At 35.2% G+C, this 21947-nt stretch overlaps 1 protein-coding gene and 1 long non-coding RNA gene across 5 annotated transcripts; both read right to left on the bottom strand.

Moving 5' to 3' along the window:
- Nucleotides 1-511: 511 nt before the first annotated feature.
- Nucleotides 512-21855, bottom strand: LOC109191503. Its single transcript, XR_002055930.1, has 3 exons — nt 21675-21855; nt 4018-4021; nt 512-525 (listed from the first exon to the last, which is right to left on the bottom strand). It is a non-coding gene; the product is annotated as an uncharacterized LOC109191503 (long non-coding RNA).
- Nucleotides 13162-20996, bottom strand: LOC109191502 (nucleolar MIF4G domain-containing protein 1-like). 4 transcript variants are annotated; one of them, XM_019342160.1, is made up of 14 exons: nt 20289-20996; nt 19177-19211; nt 18913-19007; nt 17691-18747; nt 17530-17597; nt 16750-16832; nt 16104-16203; nt 15878-15963; nt 15432-15514; nt 15086-15213; nt 14874-14975; nt 14010-14309; nt 13807-13929; nt 13162-13733 (listed from the first exon to the last, which is right to left on the bottom strand). In XM_019342160.1, the coding sequence occupies exons 2-14, from the start codon at nt 19178-19180 to the stop codon at nt 13353-13355; spliced, it is 2610 nt and encodes an 869-aa protein (XP_019197705.1). In that variant the 5' UTR covers nt 19181-19211; nt 20289-20996; the 3' UTR covers nt 13162-13352. The 4 variants fall into 4 exon arrangements, with proteins under 4 accessions (XP_019197705.1, XP_019197708.1, XP_019197704.1 ...); XM_019342163.1 differs by having other exon boundaries at nt 18913-19004; XM_019342159.1 differs by lacking the exon at nt 20289-20996 and adding an exon at nt 19504-19690.
- Nucleotides 21856-21947: the final 92 nt, after the last annotated feature.

The following is a 21947-nucleotide window of genomic DNA, read 5'->3' as shown; positions in this document are numbered from 1 at the left end:
GAAGGTCGCCGGACTGCTGAAGTTTCTCGCATAACTCTATTCTCTTTCGTGGGTAGATGTCGCTTGTCTCTGTTTCTCACAGCTGCTACTGGAAGCAGTCGTTACTCTCAGTATGATGAAAGAAGAACCACTGCTTTTATTCTTTGGAGAGACGAAGAAGGAAAAAAAACTAGTGACCAAACTACATACGTGGCACTTTGTCCTCTGCTCTCTTTCTTTTAAAGCGCTCCCTTAAACCATATTAGCTGGAGGTCTGAAAGCACTCTGACCATTCTCCTATATACATAGAATGCATATTCCACTATCAACTTTTACTTAGGCAAGTTGGAGATGGGATATGTGGTTGATTGATGGTGACAGCACATGCAGCCAGGACCCAACATTTCTCCCTTTTACTTTCTTCCTCTTTTTGTTGTTTTCCTTTTCATTTTTTTTTTTCTTGTTTCTTTACTTCTTCTTGTTTCGTTTTTTTTTTTCACTTGTTTCTTTACTTCTTCTTTTCACACCTTTTGTTTTTTCAATATTCTAATAATAATAATAATAATAATAATAATAATAATAATAATAATAATAATAATAATAATAATAATAATAACAAACTAACATTGTGTATATATGTACATGATATATATAATCAACATGTAGTGATGTGAATGTGTATATACATATGGCATATATATATACGTACGTACATAATATATCATTATTATTTTTTCCAGCGACTTCTTCAATTGGACATAGTTCAAAATGGTGCACTTTCAAGATAAACGACCATGGTGATGTCCAGCAACAAGGACATACCAATTAATTCGACACCTCTAGTACAACATCCATTGCAGTGCTTGAAATTCATGACCAAAAACCACACTTGAAGCTGAACTATCAAAGTAACTTAGTCTTGTAATTTAATATAATAAAACCTCCTTTCATTACCACTGAACTTGAAAACAAACAATGTCAACTACAAATGAATTGTATCCTTGAAATATTCAAATAAAATTTGAACATGAGCAACTATGGACAGATTCGTGGCCTCATTTCGCCTCAATGTTTGACCCATTAAATCTCAAACTCAAACTTTGATGTCTTCAAGAGAGTTTTAACTTTGTAAATTATCTTTCCAAAGACACTTAAATTGCATTAATCGGACCACTGTAGACCAAGATAAAATCAGAATGCTAAGCGAAACTGCTACGGGAGTGCATGCCTTGATAGTTGTCTTGTAATAATTTCTACACTTTTTCCCCATCTTTTCCATGTCAATAATTGACGTGACCTTAACTTAATCACAACATCACCATTATACGCAACGTGAACGAAACTTTTTTTGTTATGACTGAACTTAGAAAAAGAAGGTGTTTCTAAGCTGCTTACGTACTCCCACGAAGGAGATCAGGTCAAACGTAGTTCAAATGATTTTTTTTTTTTAAGTAGAGCCGTTCACAGTTTAGGCTCATGCGAGCCAGGAGCGTCTATGACTTAGGCCCACCCATAGACAAGCGAGATGCATTAGCAGTTTAACCACGTGCTCATTTTTGGTGGATCATCAAGTAGTCTCGTTTACTTAATAGGGCAAACTTGTGCATCATTTCCATCAACCAAGTTGTACATGCCCCCCTCAATCGGGATCTTATTATGTCAATTAATGTGGAATGAAGACGCCTCCTCATCTTGGGTTGGTGTCGCTTCATAACCTGAATCAAGGTCTTCTTCCTTTCTTTCACGGGTGTATATAATGGTCTTTGGCTGGACCTTCAAGACTTCGCTACATGAAACATGGAAATCAACTTCTCATCTCATGCGAGAGGGAACTATACTTCTAAGACTTTTTTAAGACTCTATTTCAATAGAAGTATTGGTGTGTTCTTTTAAAACTTGAGCAGCTCCGAGTCTGTCATGTATGGACTTCCTCTTAGCAGGTTTGGGATTTGACCCAAGCCTATAAAAGGCTGACCGTTGTGGTTCTACCTCGCTGATCCTATCAAAGACTGGTTGCCTCTTGTGGTGTTCCTCCTCATCGATAGACGTGATGCAATTACTTGCGGCTCTGTTTATGAAGATTCGCACTGGTTTAGGGAGCACATAGCCCAATCTTTTACGTTCATGCGGTCCCGGCTGATTTGACTTGCCTTTACCGCTGGCTTCTGGGATGAGCTTCCCCAACTTCTGCGGCTCCTTGGGGTTGTAGCCAACTTTAGCTAGAAGTTTATAAGCATTGGGGTCGAAGCCATTAGTGCGCTTAGCGGGCAACAATTCATTTATTCCATCTCGAGCGTCGTTATCTTTGGTTTCTTCTCCAAGCGGTTTGGCTGGGGGAGCTTTCAATGGTTCAATTCTTGTAAGCGAGAAAACAAGTTCCTTATTGCAATGAGCTTGGTCTACGACTTGTTTGCCTTTCCACTTTGGATCGGGAGGTGTGTCAACATTGATTTTGTCAATCTCTTCAACAATAACTTGTTTCTTCAAGTAAAATTTTGCATCTACAAAGTACGACTCTGCTTCGGTGAATGGACTTTCATCAGCGACCACCTTTTCTATCACACTGCCTTTTTCAAACATGAGGCACTGGTGCCATGATGAGGGGACTACTCTGTTCTCATGAATCCAAGGTCGACCTAGCAACAAATTGTAAGACGTCCTTGCATCTATCACATAACATAGTGTATTTGAGTTCAACGTTCCAACCCTGAGATTGAGTCTGATGGTACCTAGTGCCCTTTGCCCACCTTGATTAAAACCTTGAATCATCAGGCGGCTTTGAGAGAGCTCGTCGGTAGAGATGTCAAGTTCTTTCATAGATCGGAGTGACAGAATGTTCACAGCCGATCCTTGATCAATCAAAATCATTTTGATTCTTTGCTCGCAGGTATAGCCTTCTACAAACAACGGACGATTATGTGGTATACCGCCAAGCAATAGATCTTCATCTTTGAAAATTATCTCTGTAGTGTAAGACGCGACTTTGCGAGTGCAGACCTCGTTGCTTCCTTCAATCAAGGGGAATGAAGATTCTCCCACTTCAACATGTTCTTCATTGGTATTCAAGCAAGTTCCAAGAATGTATGTGGGAAGTCCTTTCTTCTTCGAGTCATGGACGGGGTCCCTTGCCGACTTCTTCTCAACCCATTGCCTTGTCATTTTCTTTAATGGTCTAATATGACTAGCAGGATCAACTTGTGATGGTTTTAAATACTGGACGCCAGCATGCTTTACTCTAAATGGAAGTGTGCATTTATGTTGCTTGCCCCCATTATTCTCCTCATCTTCTATAAGTAATGGAGCAAACGTCCCACATGAAAATTGATTTGTGTTTGCGCTAGCATCCACAAGCTCTATCTTTCCATCACGAGCAAGCCCCATCACTTTATCCTTAAAGACGAAGCATTTTTCAATCGGGTGTCCGAGGAGACGATGATACTTGCAATAGTTGAGGTCATCCACCCTAAAAGCTTCTTCGGGGCGCTTCATCTTAGGCAACTCAATTAATTTGAGTTTCAGCAACTCGTCAAACATAGGAGAAACATCAGAATCCAAGAATGGATATTGTTTCTCCTGCCACTCTTCAACAATTGTTTTTTTAGCTCCCATTGATGGGCCAGGGAATGATCTTTGCTTGGGCTTCTCATCCACTTTGGTGAAAACCCGCATTGGTCCTGTCATCACGTTCATCGTCTCTTTCTTCTCTTGGTTTGGAAAGAACTTACTCCATTTGTTGACATCTTGGTTTGCAGGTGCCTTTGATGAACTAGGCATACTTGACATGCTTAGTCCCCCATTAGCTTCAATACTCAATTCCATGTCATGAGCACGACTAGATAGTTCTTCAAACGTTTTAGGCTTGATTCCCTGCAAGATGTAAGAGAGCTCAAAGTGCATGCCTTGGATACACATTTCAATTGCGGAGCTTTGGGATATCCTCTCTTTACAGTTGAGACACAACTCCCTCCATCTATCGATGAAAGCGCCTGCAAGTTCACCCTTCCATTGGTGGGTAGTGGTGAGCTCCAAGAAGCTGACAGTCCTTCTTGTGCTGTAGAAGCGGGTCAAGAACTCGCGCTCCATATCATTCCAGCTATCAATGCAACCATGCTCCAGGTCGGTGTACCAATCAAAGGCAGTGCCCTTCAGAGAGCGGACGAACTACTTGACGAGGAGATCTCCATATGTTCCTGCATCATTACAGGTTTCAGTGAAGTGGGCGATGTGCTGCCTTGGGTTGCCTTTTCCATCAAACTGCTGGAACTTGGGAGGTTGATAGCCCGGCGGCATCTTCATTTCTTCAATCCTCTGAGTATAGGGCTTAGTGTAAGTGTATGAAGATTGTCCTCCCTCAAGCTTCCCTTTGATCACTCCCATGATGTAGTCATTCAACTAGTCTACAGGTATCATGCCTTCAGAAATTGGGATACTTTTCTCAGCGGGTGTTGGACGAGAGATTGTCTCTTCCATTCTTGGCCTACTTTGATGACGCGGTGACTCGACATCAGTCTCATCTTCTTGGGTTTGAGGATGCTTCCCGAAAGCTCGACTTGTTTCGCCGTTTCTTCCGCTTTCAACTTTTTCACTGAGCTCATTGATCGTCCTTTCTTGGTCATGCATGAGCATAGTTATTCCCTCGAGAGATTTGGCGGTGTTGGCTAGTTGTTTCTCCACCGAAGCCGCGTTCGTTGTCGTAGCGGGCATGATTGTGTATATGTGATTCCATTCTGGTGAGGTTCTCCGCAGAAGTGATGACTGTGATGAGCTTCCACTGCTTGGGGTTTTATTCGAGAGAGTAGGGCTCGCAGGACTCTTGTGCTGGGAGCTCCTTCGCTTGTAGGATTCTTGTTGCCAACAACCTCCATTGTAGCGGATGACCCCTTGTTACGTATAGCTCTTCGTGACATGGTGAAGCTTCTGTCAATCCTTCGAATGATGTGGCGAGCGATGTCCTGGGCCCCGTGCAGCTGCACTCCCAGGTTCCTCACTCGGCTCCGAGTCATTGCTCCATCCACATTTTGGCTGTCACCGGAACCGGCCACAGATGATGCCTTGGAGCGGTTAGCTTGAGCGTAGGTCATCTTGGAGGAGGGATTTCTTGAGCCATTTGGATTCCTCTTGTATAGAGCCCGCGAATCAACAGTGAAGAGATGAGAAGCAGAGTTGTCCCACTAGGCGTGCCAAAATCTGTAAACATAAAAAAAGTAAAGTTTGTATATATTCCACAAAATTCCTTGTACATTGTATGTATAATTCAATATGCAGGTACAAAATCTCTATCTAGTCCTCTGATTCTTCAATGACGTTATCTATTTAAGTGCCTCCGGGATTCAGATAGCGTAGCCTCCGGGATTCAATTGGCGCGTGCTGCCGGGATTCAAGTGGCGTAGCTTCCGGGATTCAATTGGCGTGACTTTCAACAACAAACGTCAAGAATTTAGAAATAATCAACCCTGCAAAGTTTCAAAACACATGCAATGGATTCAAGTCGCTTTAAGATCCTCAAATGCCTTCAAAAGACTTCAAGATCTTCGAGACAGTCAATTCTGCAAAGCTCCAAAGTACCTGCAATGGATTCAAATTGCCTGCAAAATATTCAAAAGATGCCTTCAAGCGTTCTTCAATGCCTTCAAGCTCTTCAAATGCTCTCAACTCCTCAAGTCTTTTAAGTTGTTCAATGCCTTCAAGCTCTCAAGCCTTCAAGTTGTGTTTTGGAATGAAAGTGAAGGATCTATTTATAGTAAGAGCCTAACCAACATTCCTCAACAAACTCCCCCTTAATTAATTAATTAATTAATTAATTAATTATTCTAGAAAATGAACCTTTCCCAGAATCAAGTCCAGGTTCATTATTGTATAATTTAATTCAAATTCAAATTAAATTATAATTATCTAATTCAAATATAATAAAATTATATTATATTAAAATTACAATTATAATTCAAATTCAAATATGAAATGGGCTTGGGCCAATTAATTAATTAATTCAATAGCCCAAACCAAGTTTAATTGGACTAATCAAATTAAATTAATTTCTATGATCCAATTAATTAAATTGGCCCAATAATTAATCTCGACGTCGGTCCAATAACCATTTATCAGTCCATTTGTTGGATTCAAATTTTTCGTGTCTACATTCCCGACCGCATATCCCGAGTTTAGCAACGGATAACATTGGGACATTCGTGGCACGTGTAGATGATTCCTCGGATAGAGTGCCGACAGTGCATATAGACCACGTGTCCAGCATGCCAGGGGCCCAGAAAGTGTCCCCCTACCCCCTATAAATACCCGCATTTATTGCTGGGAAGGGGACTTTTGGAGATTTCAAGGCTAGAAGGGAACTTCCCGACCGACTGTCGTCTGGTCCCGAGCTCTAATAGTATACGAGCCCGTAGTGTAGGACAAAACATCGTATTTACACTATCAATGTGTATCGTAGGATCATGTGAAAGTATTGAACAAAATATTAATATTTATTATATTTGTATAAAATACTTGATAAATATATATATATATATATATATATATATATATATATATATATATATATATATATATATATATATATATATATATATATATATAACATATTTTGTATGATAACTTTGATATTTAATTACAAGATTATTTTATTTTATTTTATTTTAAAAAAAAAAAAAAAAAAAAGAAGACAATGGACAATGTATAGAATATAATAGATATGAATGTAAAGAATCTTTGAATTGTAGAAAATAAAGATAATATAATTAATGAAATTATATCTCTTTTTAATTTACCAGGACTATGTGGTCTAATGGTATCCGGGTTGGACTTCCATTTGGAAGATTGTAATTTCGAGCCTCAGTGGAGGCATTATTGGCTCTTTGTGTTTCAGTAGGTTGAGAAAGTATATGAACAGATACTACATTGTAATAGAGCTAGTAGCATTCAAAAAAATATCTCTTTTTAATTTTTTTATAATGAATATTTTTTTAAAATAAAAGCATATAGACATCTAATTTTAAATTAATTAAATGCATATATATTAATTTTTGTTGTAGCTACTAATTTATTTCTACAAATCTAATAAGAGCCAATAATGTTAGGCTTTTAACTGGAACAAAAAAAAATGTCGGTATAATTGTTTCTTAAAATGAATGATTCATATTATTTTGATTTTAGTATTATTTAATGATTTTCCTTATTTATCATCTATTATAATATTTTCTTCCCTTAAATAACCATAAATTCTGTTAGTATAAATTTTAGTAACGGAATATTCTGTTAACTATTTATTATTCTTAACTTACTCATTAATTTCTATAAAAAAAAATAAAAAAAAAAGTCTTAGGTTCGAACTCCATCCCAATTAGAGTTGGAATAATTGTTAAACATATACTACAAATATGTTAAAACGAATTAATATATATATATATATATATATATATATATATATATATATATATATATATATATATATATATATATATATATATATATATATATATATATATAATTTAACATAAACTTTGGTCAAATAATTAGCCCAACTAAATACATAGCATTCAAAGTTAAGCATCAAATATTATAAATCAGAAACTTTAAAAATATTTTTATTTTTTTGAATTTAAAAAAAAAAACAAATTTAAGTTAACTTTTCTTTTCCGTTTAATTAATCTTCTTTTTATTATTTAAAACAAAACTTAATATTTCAATTATGCTTTTGCATTATTAGAATGATTTTTAGGTCATTATGGTATTAATATTTTTTGTATGTATTTAAATAATGGTGCAATTGTACATTATTTGTCTATTGTTATAAGTTTACACATCAGAATATTATCAATGCATGAAAACTTCTAAAGAAATTTGTAAGTTAATTTAATTTTTACTATATCATTATTACAATATCTATTGTGACCATATATTTTGAATTATTTATTATCATTTGACAATAATTGTAGCAATTGTCATTGACAAACTCTCAAAACAATTTGTCTCTGAATGGAAATTATAAAAAATAAAAAAATAAAAAAATAAAAATAAAAAAAAAATCAATGATTTCATTATTGTTTATGAAAAGTATGTGTGCCACTTTATTACTCTTACAGCACGTTTGGTTCACGGAATAAATTTTGAGGTAATAGGAATCACATTCCATAAGGAATGGAATAGGCAAGGAATAGAATAGGAATTGTATTTTATTGTTTGGTTCGCGGAAGGAATAGACTTTAGGAATTATATTACACTGTTTGGCTGATTTAAGGAATAGAAATGAAATATGTTTTAAAAGACATAAATATCCTTATAAAAATATGTGATGGTGGCGATGGTGGTGGTGGTGGTGGCGGTGGTGGTGGTGGTGGTGGTGGGGTGGTAGTGGTGGTGGTGGCGGTGGCAGTGGTGGGGGCAACGGTGGTGGTGGTGACGGTGACGGTTGTGGCAGTGGTGGTGGGGGCGGCGACGGTTGTCGCGGTGGTTGTGGTGGTGGTGGCGGTGGTGCTGCTGGGTGGTGGTTCTGGTGGCCATGGTGGTTCTGGTGGCGGTGGTGGTAATGGCGGCGTCGGCGGCGATGGTGGTGGCGGTGGTGGTGATGGTGGTGGTGGCGGTGGTGGTGCTGGGGTGGTAGTGGTGGTGGTGGCGGTGGCAGTGGTGGGGGCGGTGGCGATGGCAGTGGTGGGGGCGGTGGCGACGACGGTGGTGAAATAGGATAAATTTATATATAGGATAAAAAAAATTAGGTTAAAGAAAGGGGTAAAAAAGAAAATAGATTCTAAAATCTATTCCTGAGCGTTCACTAATAGGCTAATACCAGGGGGCCCTTAGTAATAGTTATTACCTTATTTGAGTTAATAGGCTATTACCAGGAATATTATTCCTGGTAATAGAAATGGTTACCAAACAAAGGAATAGGCCTATTACTGGGAATGTTATGCCATTCCCGGCCTATTCCGTGAACCAAACGGGCCATTATTTAATTAAATAAATTTGTAGCTACAACAAAAAATAATACATATGCATTTAATTAATTTAGAATTAATTGTTCATTGTCTTCTTTTTACATTGTCTTGTAATTAAATATCCAAGTTATAATACTTTTTTTTTAAAGCTATCAAAGTTATAATACAAAATATGTTATATTTATTTATTTACCAAGTATTTTATACAAATATAATAAATATTAATATTTTGTTCAATACTTTCACATGATAACCTACGATACACATCTTACAACACATGAAACATATAGGGGAAAAACTATCACTACCAAATATCAATAGGTGCTTGTAAGATAAAGAGTTCATAGTACAACTAAAATCGCAGTCATATACACAGCAAGGAAAATCTAAAGCTTCCTACACTATAATCTCATTGCACGATGTATCCCTCTATGGTACCACTAGTAACCCAATTGCACGTGACACACTACCGATAAAAAAAAAAACAAAAAAACAAAAAAAACAAAAAACAAAAAACAAAAAAACAAAACAAAAAAAGAGGACATATACTAAAGATGAAGATAATGATAATGATACCCAAAAGAGAATTAAGAATAATGAGAGAAATTTAAATCAAAAGTAATATTTATTTAGAATATCGCTTTTAGACTAATTATTTAGACTATCGTTATTTCAAAGTTGCAAACATTTATTTTAGTGACAATTATAATCAATCTCTCATATATTATCTTGCATTTATATACTTTAAATTACCAATTTAAATAAACAAATTCGACATTTATTTACCTATACATGAACGTCTCATATATAATATTGCATTGATATACTTTAAAATACTTATTTAAAAATAATTATTGGGCATTATTCCATTCGCGTAAAGCGCGTAAAAAAACTAGTAATTTAATAAGAGTAATAAAGTGGCGTACATACTTTTCATCAACAATAACGAAATCATTGATTTTTTAAATTTCCATTTGTTATTGAGACAAATTGTTTTGAGAGTTTGTCAATGACAATTGCTACAATTGCTAATAAATAATTCAAAATATATGGTCACAATAGATATAGTTATAATGATATAGTAAAAATTAAATTAACTAACAAATTTTTTTAGAAGTTTTCATGCATTCATAATATTCTGATGTGTAAACTTATTCAATTGGGGCCTGGGATGTCAACATTGTCAATTGTTTGAAAAATGGTCGTACCATTTTAGAGTTCATGTGTAATTGTATTTATGATCAACAAATTTGTAGTTAGGTCGCGCAGGTCTGACAATGATGTAAGAATAATTTTGTCCGATAAAAAAAATAATAGTATAATATTTGTAAGGTAATGTACAATTGTACTATTATAAAAATACATACAAAAAATATTAATACCATAATGACATAAATCATTCCAATAATGCAAAAGCATAATTGAAATATTACGTTTTGTTCTAAATAATCAAAAGAAGATTAATTAAACGAAAAAAGAAAAAAAATTAACCTAAATTTGTTTTTTTTTTAATGCAAAAAAATCAAATGATTTTTAAAGTTCCTGATTTATAATCTTTGATGCTCAACTTTGAATGCTATGTATTTAGTCGGGATAATTATTTGACCAAAGTTTATGTTAAATTTTATATTATATATATATATATATATATATATATATATATATATATATATATATATATATATATATATATATATATATATATATTAATACGTTTTAATATATTCATAGTATATGTTTAACAATTATGTCAACTCTAATTGGGATGTGGTTCGAATCTGAGACATTTTTTTATAGAAATTATTGTGTAAGTTAAGAATAATAAATAGTTAACGGAATATTCCGTTACTAAAGTTTACACTAACGGAATTTAGGGTTATTTAAGGGAAGAAAATAATATAATAGAGTGTAAATAAGGAAAATCATTAAATAATACTAAATTCAAAATAATATGAACCATTCATTTTAAGAAACAATTACACCGACATTTTTTTTTGTTTCAGTTAAGGGCATAACATTATTGGCTCTTATTAGATTTATATAGATATTGAAACTTACTATTTTAAAAATTATAAAAGTCTTTATTAAATGCATCCCCTAGTCCCATGTGGAAACACCTAATAAATGTCAAAATATTAATAAGAATAAGGGTCAAGTAGGCTACTCAACTGCTCACCAAAATGCAATTAGGTCACCGAACTCAAAAGCAAGACTGTTCCAATAAAATGGGGGTCCTGTGCGACATCGTAATTTGAGCCCCTTTTCAACTATTTCATATATATAAATAATAAATAGTTGTTCAATTGTATAAATACGTTGCACTACTCTAAAGGATCGAATCTCTTACTTTGCCACAACTATTTGCAATATCACCATAATCGGTGGTCTAGGCGGCTGGCAGGCTAGGCGGCTGACTAGGCCGCCTAAGTGCCACCTCAGCCTCCTAGGCGCCGACAAAACCGCCTAATCGACCAATTAGCTATTATTTCATTCCTTTTAAATAAGTTATTTCACTCAAAACGACATCGTTTTGAGCGAAATAATCGTAAATTGTTCAAACTCATCTTTTTAAAATTAATATTTAATATTTTAGTATTAACTATTAAAGTATTAAATAGTTTATAATTATCTAGTTTTAAAAAATTTAAGAAATTTAAAAATTTTAAACAAATTTTAAAAAAATAAAATATAAAATACATGAACATCGATGTTCCCTAGACGCTAGGCTCCCCCGAGTGCTTGAAGAATGCCTAGTGATTTTTTCAATCATGTATATAAGTATACAATTTTTTTTTTACAATTGTGCTCCCAAATAAAAAAAAATTTATATATATAACTCATATAATATATGTATATAAGTTTTTGTTTTTTTTTTTTACAATTCTGCCCCCAAATTTGGGGGCCAATTGTAAAAAGAAATAATAAAAAAATTATATATATACACATACTATACAGCAAGCAGCACTGCCTGCTGTATAGTATATGTATATATGTTTTGTAATTGGGCCCCCAAATTTTGGGGGCCCTGTGCAAGGTTCCTGGGCAAACATGCCCAGGGACGGCCCTGCTCAAAAGAGATGCAATTAGTTTCCTGAACAAATACAAAATTATGCACTTAGATCTAAAATGACCTGTTTACCTGAAATTGTAGATTACCGATTTTAAAAATAATTTTTAAAACTAATTTTAAATAAAATAATTAATTAAAATTTAAAAAAAAAAAAAAAAAAAAAAAAAAAAAACACACACACACACACTAAACTGAACCTGCCAGAGACAGGCTTCGTCTCTATGGCCATGGAGACGAAGGTCTCTTTGTCTCCATGGCCGGAGACCATCCGGAACCTTCGTCTCCGACGTCTCCGGCCTTCGTCTCTATGGCCAGGGAGACCAACCTTCGTCTCCTGGCCATGGAGACGAAGGTCTTCGTCTCTGGCCATGGAGACGAATTGTCTCCGGCAGGTTTTTTTTTTTTTAATTAATTATTTTATTTAAAATTAGTTTTAAAAATTATTTTTAAAAATGGTAAGCTACAATTTTAGATAAGCGGGTCATTTTGGACCTAATTGCATAATTTTATATTGTTCAGGGACCTAATTATACCTTTTTTTTTTAGTTCGATGGTCTAATTGCACTTTGGTGTGCAGTTGGGTGGCCTATTTAACTCTTATTCCTATATAATAATTAATTATAAGAGTATCCACATCAATTTGATTTTTGCACAATTTTTTAGAAGTCAAAAAGGCAATCGTTATACACTTCACCACGACGCGCGCAGCACTGTGCGCCCCGTGCCTCCCAAAACGACGTCGTTTTGGGAGGCGCGGAAGGAAGTTGACGTGATTATGTGTATTTGTTTATATATACAATTATGTGTATTTTTTATACAGTTATGTGTGTTTATTTATACAATTATGTATATTTGTTTATACAGTTATGTAAAACGACGTCATTTTGCATCAGGGCACACAATGCAATGCGCGCTCTAGTGCACGATATAAATTGCCAAAGGAAAGCGATGAGGAAAAGAGAAAATGTTAAGGTAAAAAAACAAGAGAAAAATTATTAGGTAAAAAAAAAATGAAACTAGTGATTTGCGTGCTAGGCGTGTGCAGTACACACCTCTCCTGCGCTCAACGCGCAAAAAATGCACAGATTTTAAAATTTCTCCTCCTGAATTCCAAAAAAAAAAAAATGAAAAAAAAACTAGTGTGGATGCTCCAAATCATCATATCTCTCTAAAAAATAAATTCTTTCTAAAAATAAATTTCTCCTCTCTCCAAATCATCATCTCTCTCTTCTTTGTCATCCAAAAAAACTAGTGTGGATGCTCTAAAGCAAGCAGTATAGTGTACCAAAAATGTACCTCAACTAAACTTAACAAAATTTTGCTATTACATATATAAATAAATATAATCTCATCAGCAGCGCTCACATTAGTACTCCTTCAACATTGTTAATGGCCTTCTTGGCAATCTTGAATTTACCTGCTAGAGACTTGTTACCATTTGCAACATATTCTCGTATAAAGATGACAATCCCGTTACAAAGGGACTCATGCTCTGGCAAAGCAATTCGAGTAAAAATGTTCCATACTAGTTTATCTGGGAACTCAAAGATAGCTTCGAAAAGCATACGGAAATGCATAATCCTTTTTGGAGTTAATTGTGTGACATCACCTAGATCAACCACCTTTAAGACCGAAAGGGAAAGAGTATAAGATGCGAGCATCTCTGCAATGAATTTTGAGAGGTGCATTGATCTCATCAGTTCCATCGATTCCACTTCCTTGAAATGGTCCCAAAGGCAATACTGCATAACAACAAAAGGAGGATGAATACAACTTCAACATCAATTACATACTTAACTCTTGTTCTTCCCATACCTGCAGAGTAAACTTATGGTTCTTATCGTGGCCGCATAACTTAGATGCTAGTGCACAATAATACTTATTAAATACTTTCTCCTGTAAGCAGCATTCTAACAGAACTCGCATTATCTCCCTATCCTGCACAACGGAATAATATGTTGAGAAGCTAAATCAAGTTGGTTGCTATTTAACTGTAAAGTGGAGGAATCCTGACCCACCTGCTTCCCAGGCAAGTCCAATCTTAGAAGCTTCTCAAATGCATCAATGTAGTCCTCACCGCTCATTATTACACAGAAAATTGCTCTCCTCGCATCTGTGTTCATCCTCTGTGTGGCAGCAAGCTGGAGCATTTTTTGAGTCTCAACGACCTCCATGTCAATTGTGTTTGCAACCTCCCTAATATTGTTTTGATTGGAATTCACATTGAAATCCCCAGACAACCACCACTGACCTCTCTTATCTGGATCAACAAGCTTGCTCCACCTTAATCCTCGAAGTAGAATATCATCCACTCTGAGCTGTAATCAAAAGAAAAATTAAGATAGGGATTTAACAAGTGGAAATCATTACAGATACAGAGATAGACTTCTGTGGTAAGATGATTTGACAAAAGGAATTACAACTGTCACTACATCAAACTTCAGTTGATAACTTGTGTTTCTCCAAATAAAAAGGTTTGCTCAGAACAGTAACACATGTAAGATAATCCAATGCATACTTAAGCAAGTGGTAGAAAACATAGAAATGATTATCACCTTAATATCACTGTAAAGCAAGAAACATAATGAGAAAATGAGTTTTGGTTGCAACAAAGTTCCACCAAATAATGAAGCTAGCTTTCTCTAAGAGTGTTTACATGTCTACCCAAGATAAAGAGGATGGTAGAAACATTAACCACATCAAAATGATGGCAGCACTAAATACCTTTCAAAATACTCAGTTATCATTTATGTAAACATAAAGATTTCATGCATTGCACAGCTGGTGCTTAACTGAATCCAGTGCACCAGATCTCTTTTTCTGCAGCATATATAGCATTATAGCATACTTTCTGAATAACTGATATAACAATAGATGCACACCTTCTGTAGCCATTTTTTTATTCGGGTAAGCTGCATGGTTTCCTCCTTGGGCCTCTTCTTATTGTTTTTTATATCACATATTGTCTCAAGCATGAACTCCATCTGCAGCAACACAATTAAATATATATACTCAGATAAATACATAGAAAAAATATGTCTTACAAAGAAAGACACCATAATGGTAGTATAATAAGAGCAGATTGCAAGTATACCCTTTTGCTGTCAAGACTGGATTGTGCATCTCTAGATAAGGTTTTCAATTCATTAACCCTGTTCTGAATGCTAATTATAAAGTTCTTCATTCCAACAGGATCATCACCTCTCAACTTCATACCACAAGCTGTTCAGTCACCCGCCAAAAAGGATAAAAAGTGAGAACTGTTTCCATACCAACTAGCCCATTAGTGGGAAATTTTTGCTAGAGACAACTGTTTTCAACAAATTGAATACAACAATAAAAAAGATAAAAGTGATTTATTATGAGTAACACTACTCTAATAATAATAAAACAGAGTAATAATAAAAATAAAAATAATGATAATAATAATAATAACTTACATTGTAAGACTGCTAAAATTGTAGAAACATCAGCTTCTGTCAGTCTCTTACTCAGAATTACCAAGAAGTCATACATTAAGTCACTGCAAAGCATAATAAGTAGCTTCAAACATTGGTCAAATAGCCAGGGATAAGAAAATATTTATAACCAAACTGAATCATAGATAAGTCGATGAAAATCCAGCATCGATTACATTTCTGAACAATACATAACATGCTAAAATGTTGGTTTAATTTGCATGGACATGGGATTCTACTAAAGAAAGGTTGTCATCCATCTTTGTTGGTTTGTACATTAGACTAATAACAAGCACAATGAACCATGAGTGAGCCAATCCACTAGAAAGCAACAAAAATAATGTAAAAGTAAATATGTGACTTGCAGGATTCTAGGCTCCATTTATACCTGTAAATGGAAGAAATGAGGATTCAAAATTTTCACTCACCTAGAGAAAACGCCAAATGTGTACAAATATGAAAATAGAAGAGTCAGATTCCGCAATGACATAGTGTCTTCTTTCAGGTACTCATCCTATATACAAAGAACACAACACAAAAGAAGAACAGATAAGAGTTTAAAAGTGCTTATAGGTTATACACACACACTGGAATTTTTGCTGTTTAACAAACAATTTATAATTAAAAAAAAATACTTGTTAACATGTCATGCACCTCAAAATTTCTTGCCAGAGAAGCTAGAAGCTTGGCACTGAAGTCAATACCAACTAAGCTAGCCATGCCAGCAACAAAAGCTGCAAATACTGCTGCATATCTGTCAACATCAGGAAACCACGATAAATGTAAAATTAAAACAAAGGTGCAATAATGTTAAAAAGAAAGGGAATAAAACATTATTTAATTGCAGGACCGCACCCACAAAAAGGAACATTGAGATATCAAGGTGCCTAAAGAATACAGAGATATCAAACAACTATGCAATCCATGGACAAACTTAACTAATTGTAGTTACTACAATTGTCCAGAAGCATTGTGCACTAGCTAATGCTAATGTTGGTGATACAAATCACCATGGATTCATCCTACTATTTATTAGGAAACTTTATACATTAAATTGGCCAATGATGGCATATCAAATTCCTCCCATTTTTTACTTCAACAGTTTAGAACACAAAAGATGGAAAGAGTTTGGTTCTGCATTTATCAAAATATTATCCTCTATTAAGAAAGAATAAACTACATGAAAATCAACCTGATATTTTTTGCATGCATAAATAAGATAGGAAAGATATGCAACCAGACAGACAAGCTACATCATGAAAATTTTGAAAAGAAAAACACAAAGAGTTGCATTCTTAACTGTTCATTGCCGCGTGGACCTCCGGAACATGATGCCAAAACCTCTTCAATTATAATTAATGAACGAAGACTGCAATCAACCGTCTGCAAGTTCAAGAGACAAGGGAGTTCAGGTACAAATTTGAATTTCCCGTGAATGATGAAAGACCAATCTACACAGAAGACATGAGCTAAGTTCAAGACATAGAAAAGCTTTTAAGTATTCTATACTATTAAAATGAATGTCAGTTCGGGAAAACACCAAGTCACCAATACTGAAAGGACATATACAGAGAATGACAATTGTGTTTAGCTCTCATAAATGATTGCATGAGTAAATGACAGGTCAGAAAAATCATCTTGTGACACTTGGAAGCCACTAAAACCGAAGGAAATACCTGGACAAAACCTGTGTAATCTATCAGTACTGGAAAAAATTAACCATTTTTATCCTGCCTAACAATACATTTGCAGGAAAGGTCTATTGGAACTCTAATACATTAACAAATTCTTTTTAGCCAATCATAAACTAAATAGTATACACACAGATCTCATCCTATAATAGAACTACATTTTAAATGAGACCATCATTTAGAGACATGAGGTGCAACTCTTTTTTATTAATAACACATACCATCACACTTGCCCAACATCCATGCACTCCAAAATACACTACTACCTTACTTTCTGGGCACACACATAATAAATTAGCAATTTTTTACTCTCAATTCTAATAAAGACAATATATTCTTTTGCCTAAATTTAGTGTCAAGTCAATTGTGTGAAGGGTTTAGTAACTTACATGGAAGATTGTAGACATATCACCAGTAATTGATTCCACATTAGATTCAGAGAGCCTATTCAAAAGACCTAGAAGAAGTTGAGTTAGGGCACCAGAAATCCGAATAACAGGAACAAACATGTATTGTGCAAAATACCGAAACAGTTCCTAAGACCCCATACCTCGGATTCGTCTACGAATTTGAGCATGGTCTTGTGATTCATTTCCCATATGAGATCTCAAGTGTGGGGCAATATATTTTGTATTTCCTCCAAATGCAGCTTGAGCAAGTCTTCCCAGTCCCATCTCAATACCTGAAGACGTTGCTGGGTAAGATGCTCTAAGTGCTTTATCAGTTGTCTTTACAGACACCTGATCCTGATCTTGCTCTCCTTTTATGACTTGCTTTTGTTTGACTGACTTCAAGCTTTTAGATTTTATATGCAATGTTTCATCCAAGATCTTTCGAGGACCTTGGAGTTTTTCACCCTCAAACAATTCAAGAGCAGAAGGAATGCCATCAAATAACATATTAATACCATCATCATCTCGATTTAATTTCCCTCCCTTAACCTTGAGCTTCTTCACAAGCTTTTTCTCCAAAGCTAGATCCTCCTCAGCTGAACTTGTGCCATTTTCCAATTCAAGGTACTTTTCAAAATTTGTTTTTTTCTTTTTTGGCTTATCTAATTCTTTTAACCCATCAAATTCCTCTATATGATTATAGCCATCGCAGCTAGCAGATATAGAATCAGATTTTCTAACCCTTTTATCAACTACTTCACCCACTACATTCACATCCACATCCACTAATTTCTTCTTCGTGCCTGAAGTGCGACTCTTTTTACCCTTTGAAAATTCTTGTACTTCACCAACAGAGTTAAGAATAGACGGAATTCCTTCAAATAACATATTAATATCATCACCACCACTCAGTTTCCCATCCTTGACTCTGAGTTTCTTTGCAAGTTTCCTTTCCAGTCTCATATCATCCTCTGCAGAATTAACCCCTCCTGTCATCTCCATTTCCAGATATTCATTGAACCTTGTGTTTGAACTTAAGTCACGTTTCCTTTTCAAATTGTTTGTCTTAACTTCTGTGTTTTCCACTACTGGAGAAAGCTCAATGTTATGTTCTGCTTCACTATCAGAATCCTTGGACATAGCCTCACTACTTTTTGGGCCTACAATCCCCTGCTGTATTTTTGCATGCTTTGACTTCAAAACTGGCAATGATTTCTGCAATTTATTGATGTAGGAATAGAAGACTAAAATCAATATTTGCAATCTGTGAAAAAGATTATTTAAGAAACTGCTAGAAAATGATTCTGCATAACCCAATGAGTTTCTCCAAAGTCCAAACCAGCCTAAAGGACTCCTATGTTATTCCAATAAGCATCTTACATGATGATGTTGAAGCCATGAATCAAACTTCTTCTTGTTCATCGATAAACGAGCTTCCTTCCTGCGTTCTCTTCTAGATCTATTATCTTCATCTGCTAGAAAAAGGATACAAAAAGGTTTTTTTTTAAACAAATTTTTTATTTAAAAAAAAAAAAAAAAAAAAAAAAAAAAAAAGATAAATGAAAAGCCAAAAATGCTATGAAGTAGTTGTTTTCATTTCTTTTATAGGCAGTAAACTAATTGGGAAATCCAAGAAAACCTTACCCATTATCTAGTATCTGCTCAGAAATGAATATCAACTGCCAAAAATCACAGAACAGAAAGGCCAAAATTAATTAAGAAAACCAGAAATATGAAGATTATCTGAAAAATGTGACTTGTTAAAAAGACATAAAATTGGGTTACTCCAATTCAGTGCATAATGTTTAAGCTTGAACTAACATAATCCTTGTGCATATCTGAAACACAATTAGTCCAAAAACTAACAGCCAGACATGTATAATATAATATATTATACATAACCACACATTGACAGAATTTGTGAGCAAACAACTACATAAAGGCCGGGAGATGGTGGGCTACTGGGCTTACTCTGACGTCCTGAGGCCAAGAGTAGTCGCGGCTGGCCAGGTGAGGCAAGTCAGGCAACACTGGTCGCTGGCAAGGATATGAGAAGTTGTCAGCGACCGGTGATGCTGGCAGACGGAGACTGAGCCGATGAGATTTCAAAAAACCAGAACAGTGGATGGCATACATGGCAAGGGTTCTGTTGCAGTCTGCGATAGGGGTGGGCATTTCGGGATTCGGTTCGGTTTTTCGGTGTTTCGGTATTTAAAAAAAAAATGATACCATTGGGTTCGGTTTGAAAAAGTTCGGTTTTGGTTCAGGATTAATTCAGTTCGGTATTCACATAGTCCAAATTCAAAGTCACAAAATAACAATCCAAAGTTGAAACATTTTACTAAGTACTAACTACCAAACATAACATAGTTCAAATTCCAACACATGGTCGTGTCAATTGTCAAATATGGAATAACATTAGAATTGTTACTGAAAACTGGAATGAAATTCCAGTGAACCAGTTTACTGGAATTAAACTGGTTTACTGGAATTTAATTCCAGTAGACTGGTAGTAAACTGGTGGGAACCAGTAAACTAAACTGGTTCCAGTAAACTGGAACTAGTTTACTGGAAGTTAACATGGAATTGTGAGTTCTTGAGTTCTTCAGTAGGCAATTAGGCATTGCTAACAGGTTAACCACCAAATTCAGCCAAAATTAAACAGAAGCAAAAATTTAAGATACCCATGGTAACAAACAATTAAAAGGGGGGAAAAGGTACAAGTTGTAGAAAATAAAAAGAAAGTATCCCCATACCTCTGTCTGTGGTTGCAAGTCGGTCTTCAACAGTGGTAAATGACAGTGAGGCTACAGCGTTCAGACTTCAGGGCTCAGGCTACGGTGGTCGGTGGCGAGGAGAGTAAGTGAGTGGCTGCGTGAAGTGCCGGCTGCGGGCTAGGTATGGAGGTATAGACTATGCCAGTAAGGTGTTGGAGTATGCGATTAGGATTCTAATTTCTATATATTAACCTGTGAAACTCTATTGCATTCTTCAATCTATGACTTAAAATATTATCTATCTACACCACTCCTTAAAATAATTAAGCAGCACAGTAGTGACAGTACGCAGCAAGCCAGCACAGTACGCAACACACCACCAAAATATATTACAAATAATTGTGGGAATGAAGAACTAATATATATATTAAAATAAATATATTAAGCAGCACAGCACTGTAATATTAAACAGAGGACTGAGGAGTAGTCGACCTACGCAACAAATTTGTGAGAGTGAAGACGGAGGACGGAGGAGTAGTCGACCTACGCAGGTTGCAGAGTGGGCAGCGAGGCGCCGAGGCCAGACTGCGGAGGGCGTGCGGCAACTCGGTGAGTGAGGCTTGGCGTCGTTGACTGTGGGGCGTGGGCTGTCGGCTACGTCGGGGTGGGAGAAGAGAAACGAGGAAGTGAGAAACGGAGAGGACAGAGGAGTAGTCTGTGACTCTGTGTAGAAGACCTAGGGTTAACAAGACATAAGATTTAAGTTTGTTTTTAAATTATATATATATATATATATATATATATATATATATATATATATATATATATATATATATATATATATATATATATATATATATATATATATATATATATATATATATATATATTTTGAATCCTGTGCACACCCCCTAGTCAGCCGAGCCCGTGAGCACACTCCCTGATAGTTGATTTTAATTTTTTGACGATTCATATTGATTACCACTTGGATCCCATGTTATACTGATTTTAGATGAAGCATGGGTTTTTTTGTCCTTAAGCACTATATTTATTACTTTTCATTTCATTTATTTCCATGTTTATAAAGACTAGTATTGTACTCGTGCGATGCACGGATATTACTTATACATAAATAAGTTAAGTATTTTTAACATTAAAGTTATTTTTCATAAAAGTTAATGATTGTGAAAATTTAATTTACATGTAAGAATAAGAGAGTATGTATTGCTAAAAGGAAAAGTTGGTTAAAGTTGAATTAAAATTACAAATTATTGAACACTTCATGATAAACAACATTTGTAGTTGAAGTGCAACTCATAGCACCTTCGTTGCCAATCAAGATCTTTAAACCATTCGGGTTGCTAACTCTTGAAGCAGCAACATACAATTGACCATGTACAAAAACAGGTTTCTTCAGCAGCATACCAACATGAGATAGCGTCTGTCCTTGGCTTTTATTAATGGTCATTGCATATGACAGCATAAGCGGAAATTGCCTTCTTTGAAATTTGAAAGGCAATCTTATATCAGTCGGAGTCATCGACATCCTTGGTATCAACACCCTAGTCCCGCAATTGTTACCAGAAACTATCTTTGCTTCTACAACATGCTCCGCTAATTTGGTAATGACCAACCTAGTACCATTGCATAACCCCATCGAGTGATCGATATTTCGCAATAACATTGCAGGAGAACCCA

The sequence above is a fragment of the Ipomoea nil genome, unplaced genomic scaffold (assembly GCF_001879475.1).
Source record: "Ipomoea nil cultivar Tokyo-kokei standard unplaced genomic scaffold, Asagao_1.1 scaffold1652, whole genome shotgun sequence".
NCBI classification, from domain to species: domain Eukaryota; kingdom Viridiplantae; phylum Streptophyta; class Magnoliopsida; order Solanales; family Convolvulaceae; genus Ipomoea; species Ipomoea nil.
Note: the sequence above shows the minus strand (reverse complement) of the source record. Positions and strands in the feature narration are given on the sequence as shown.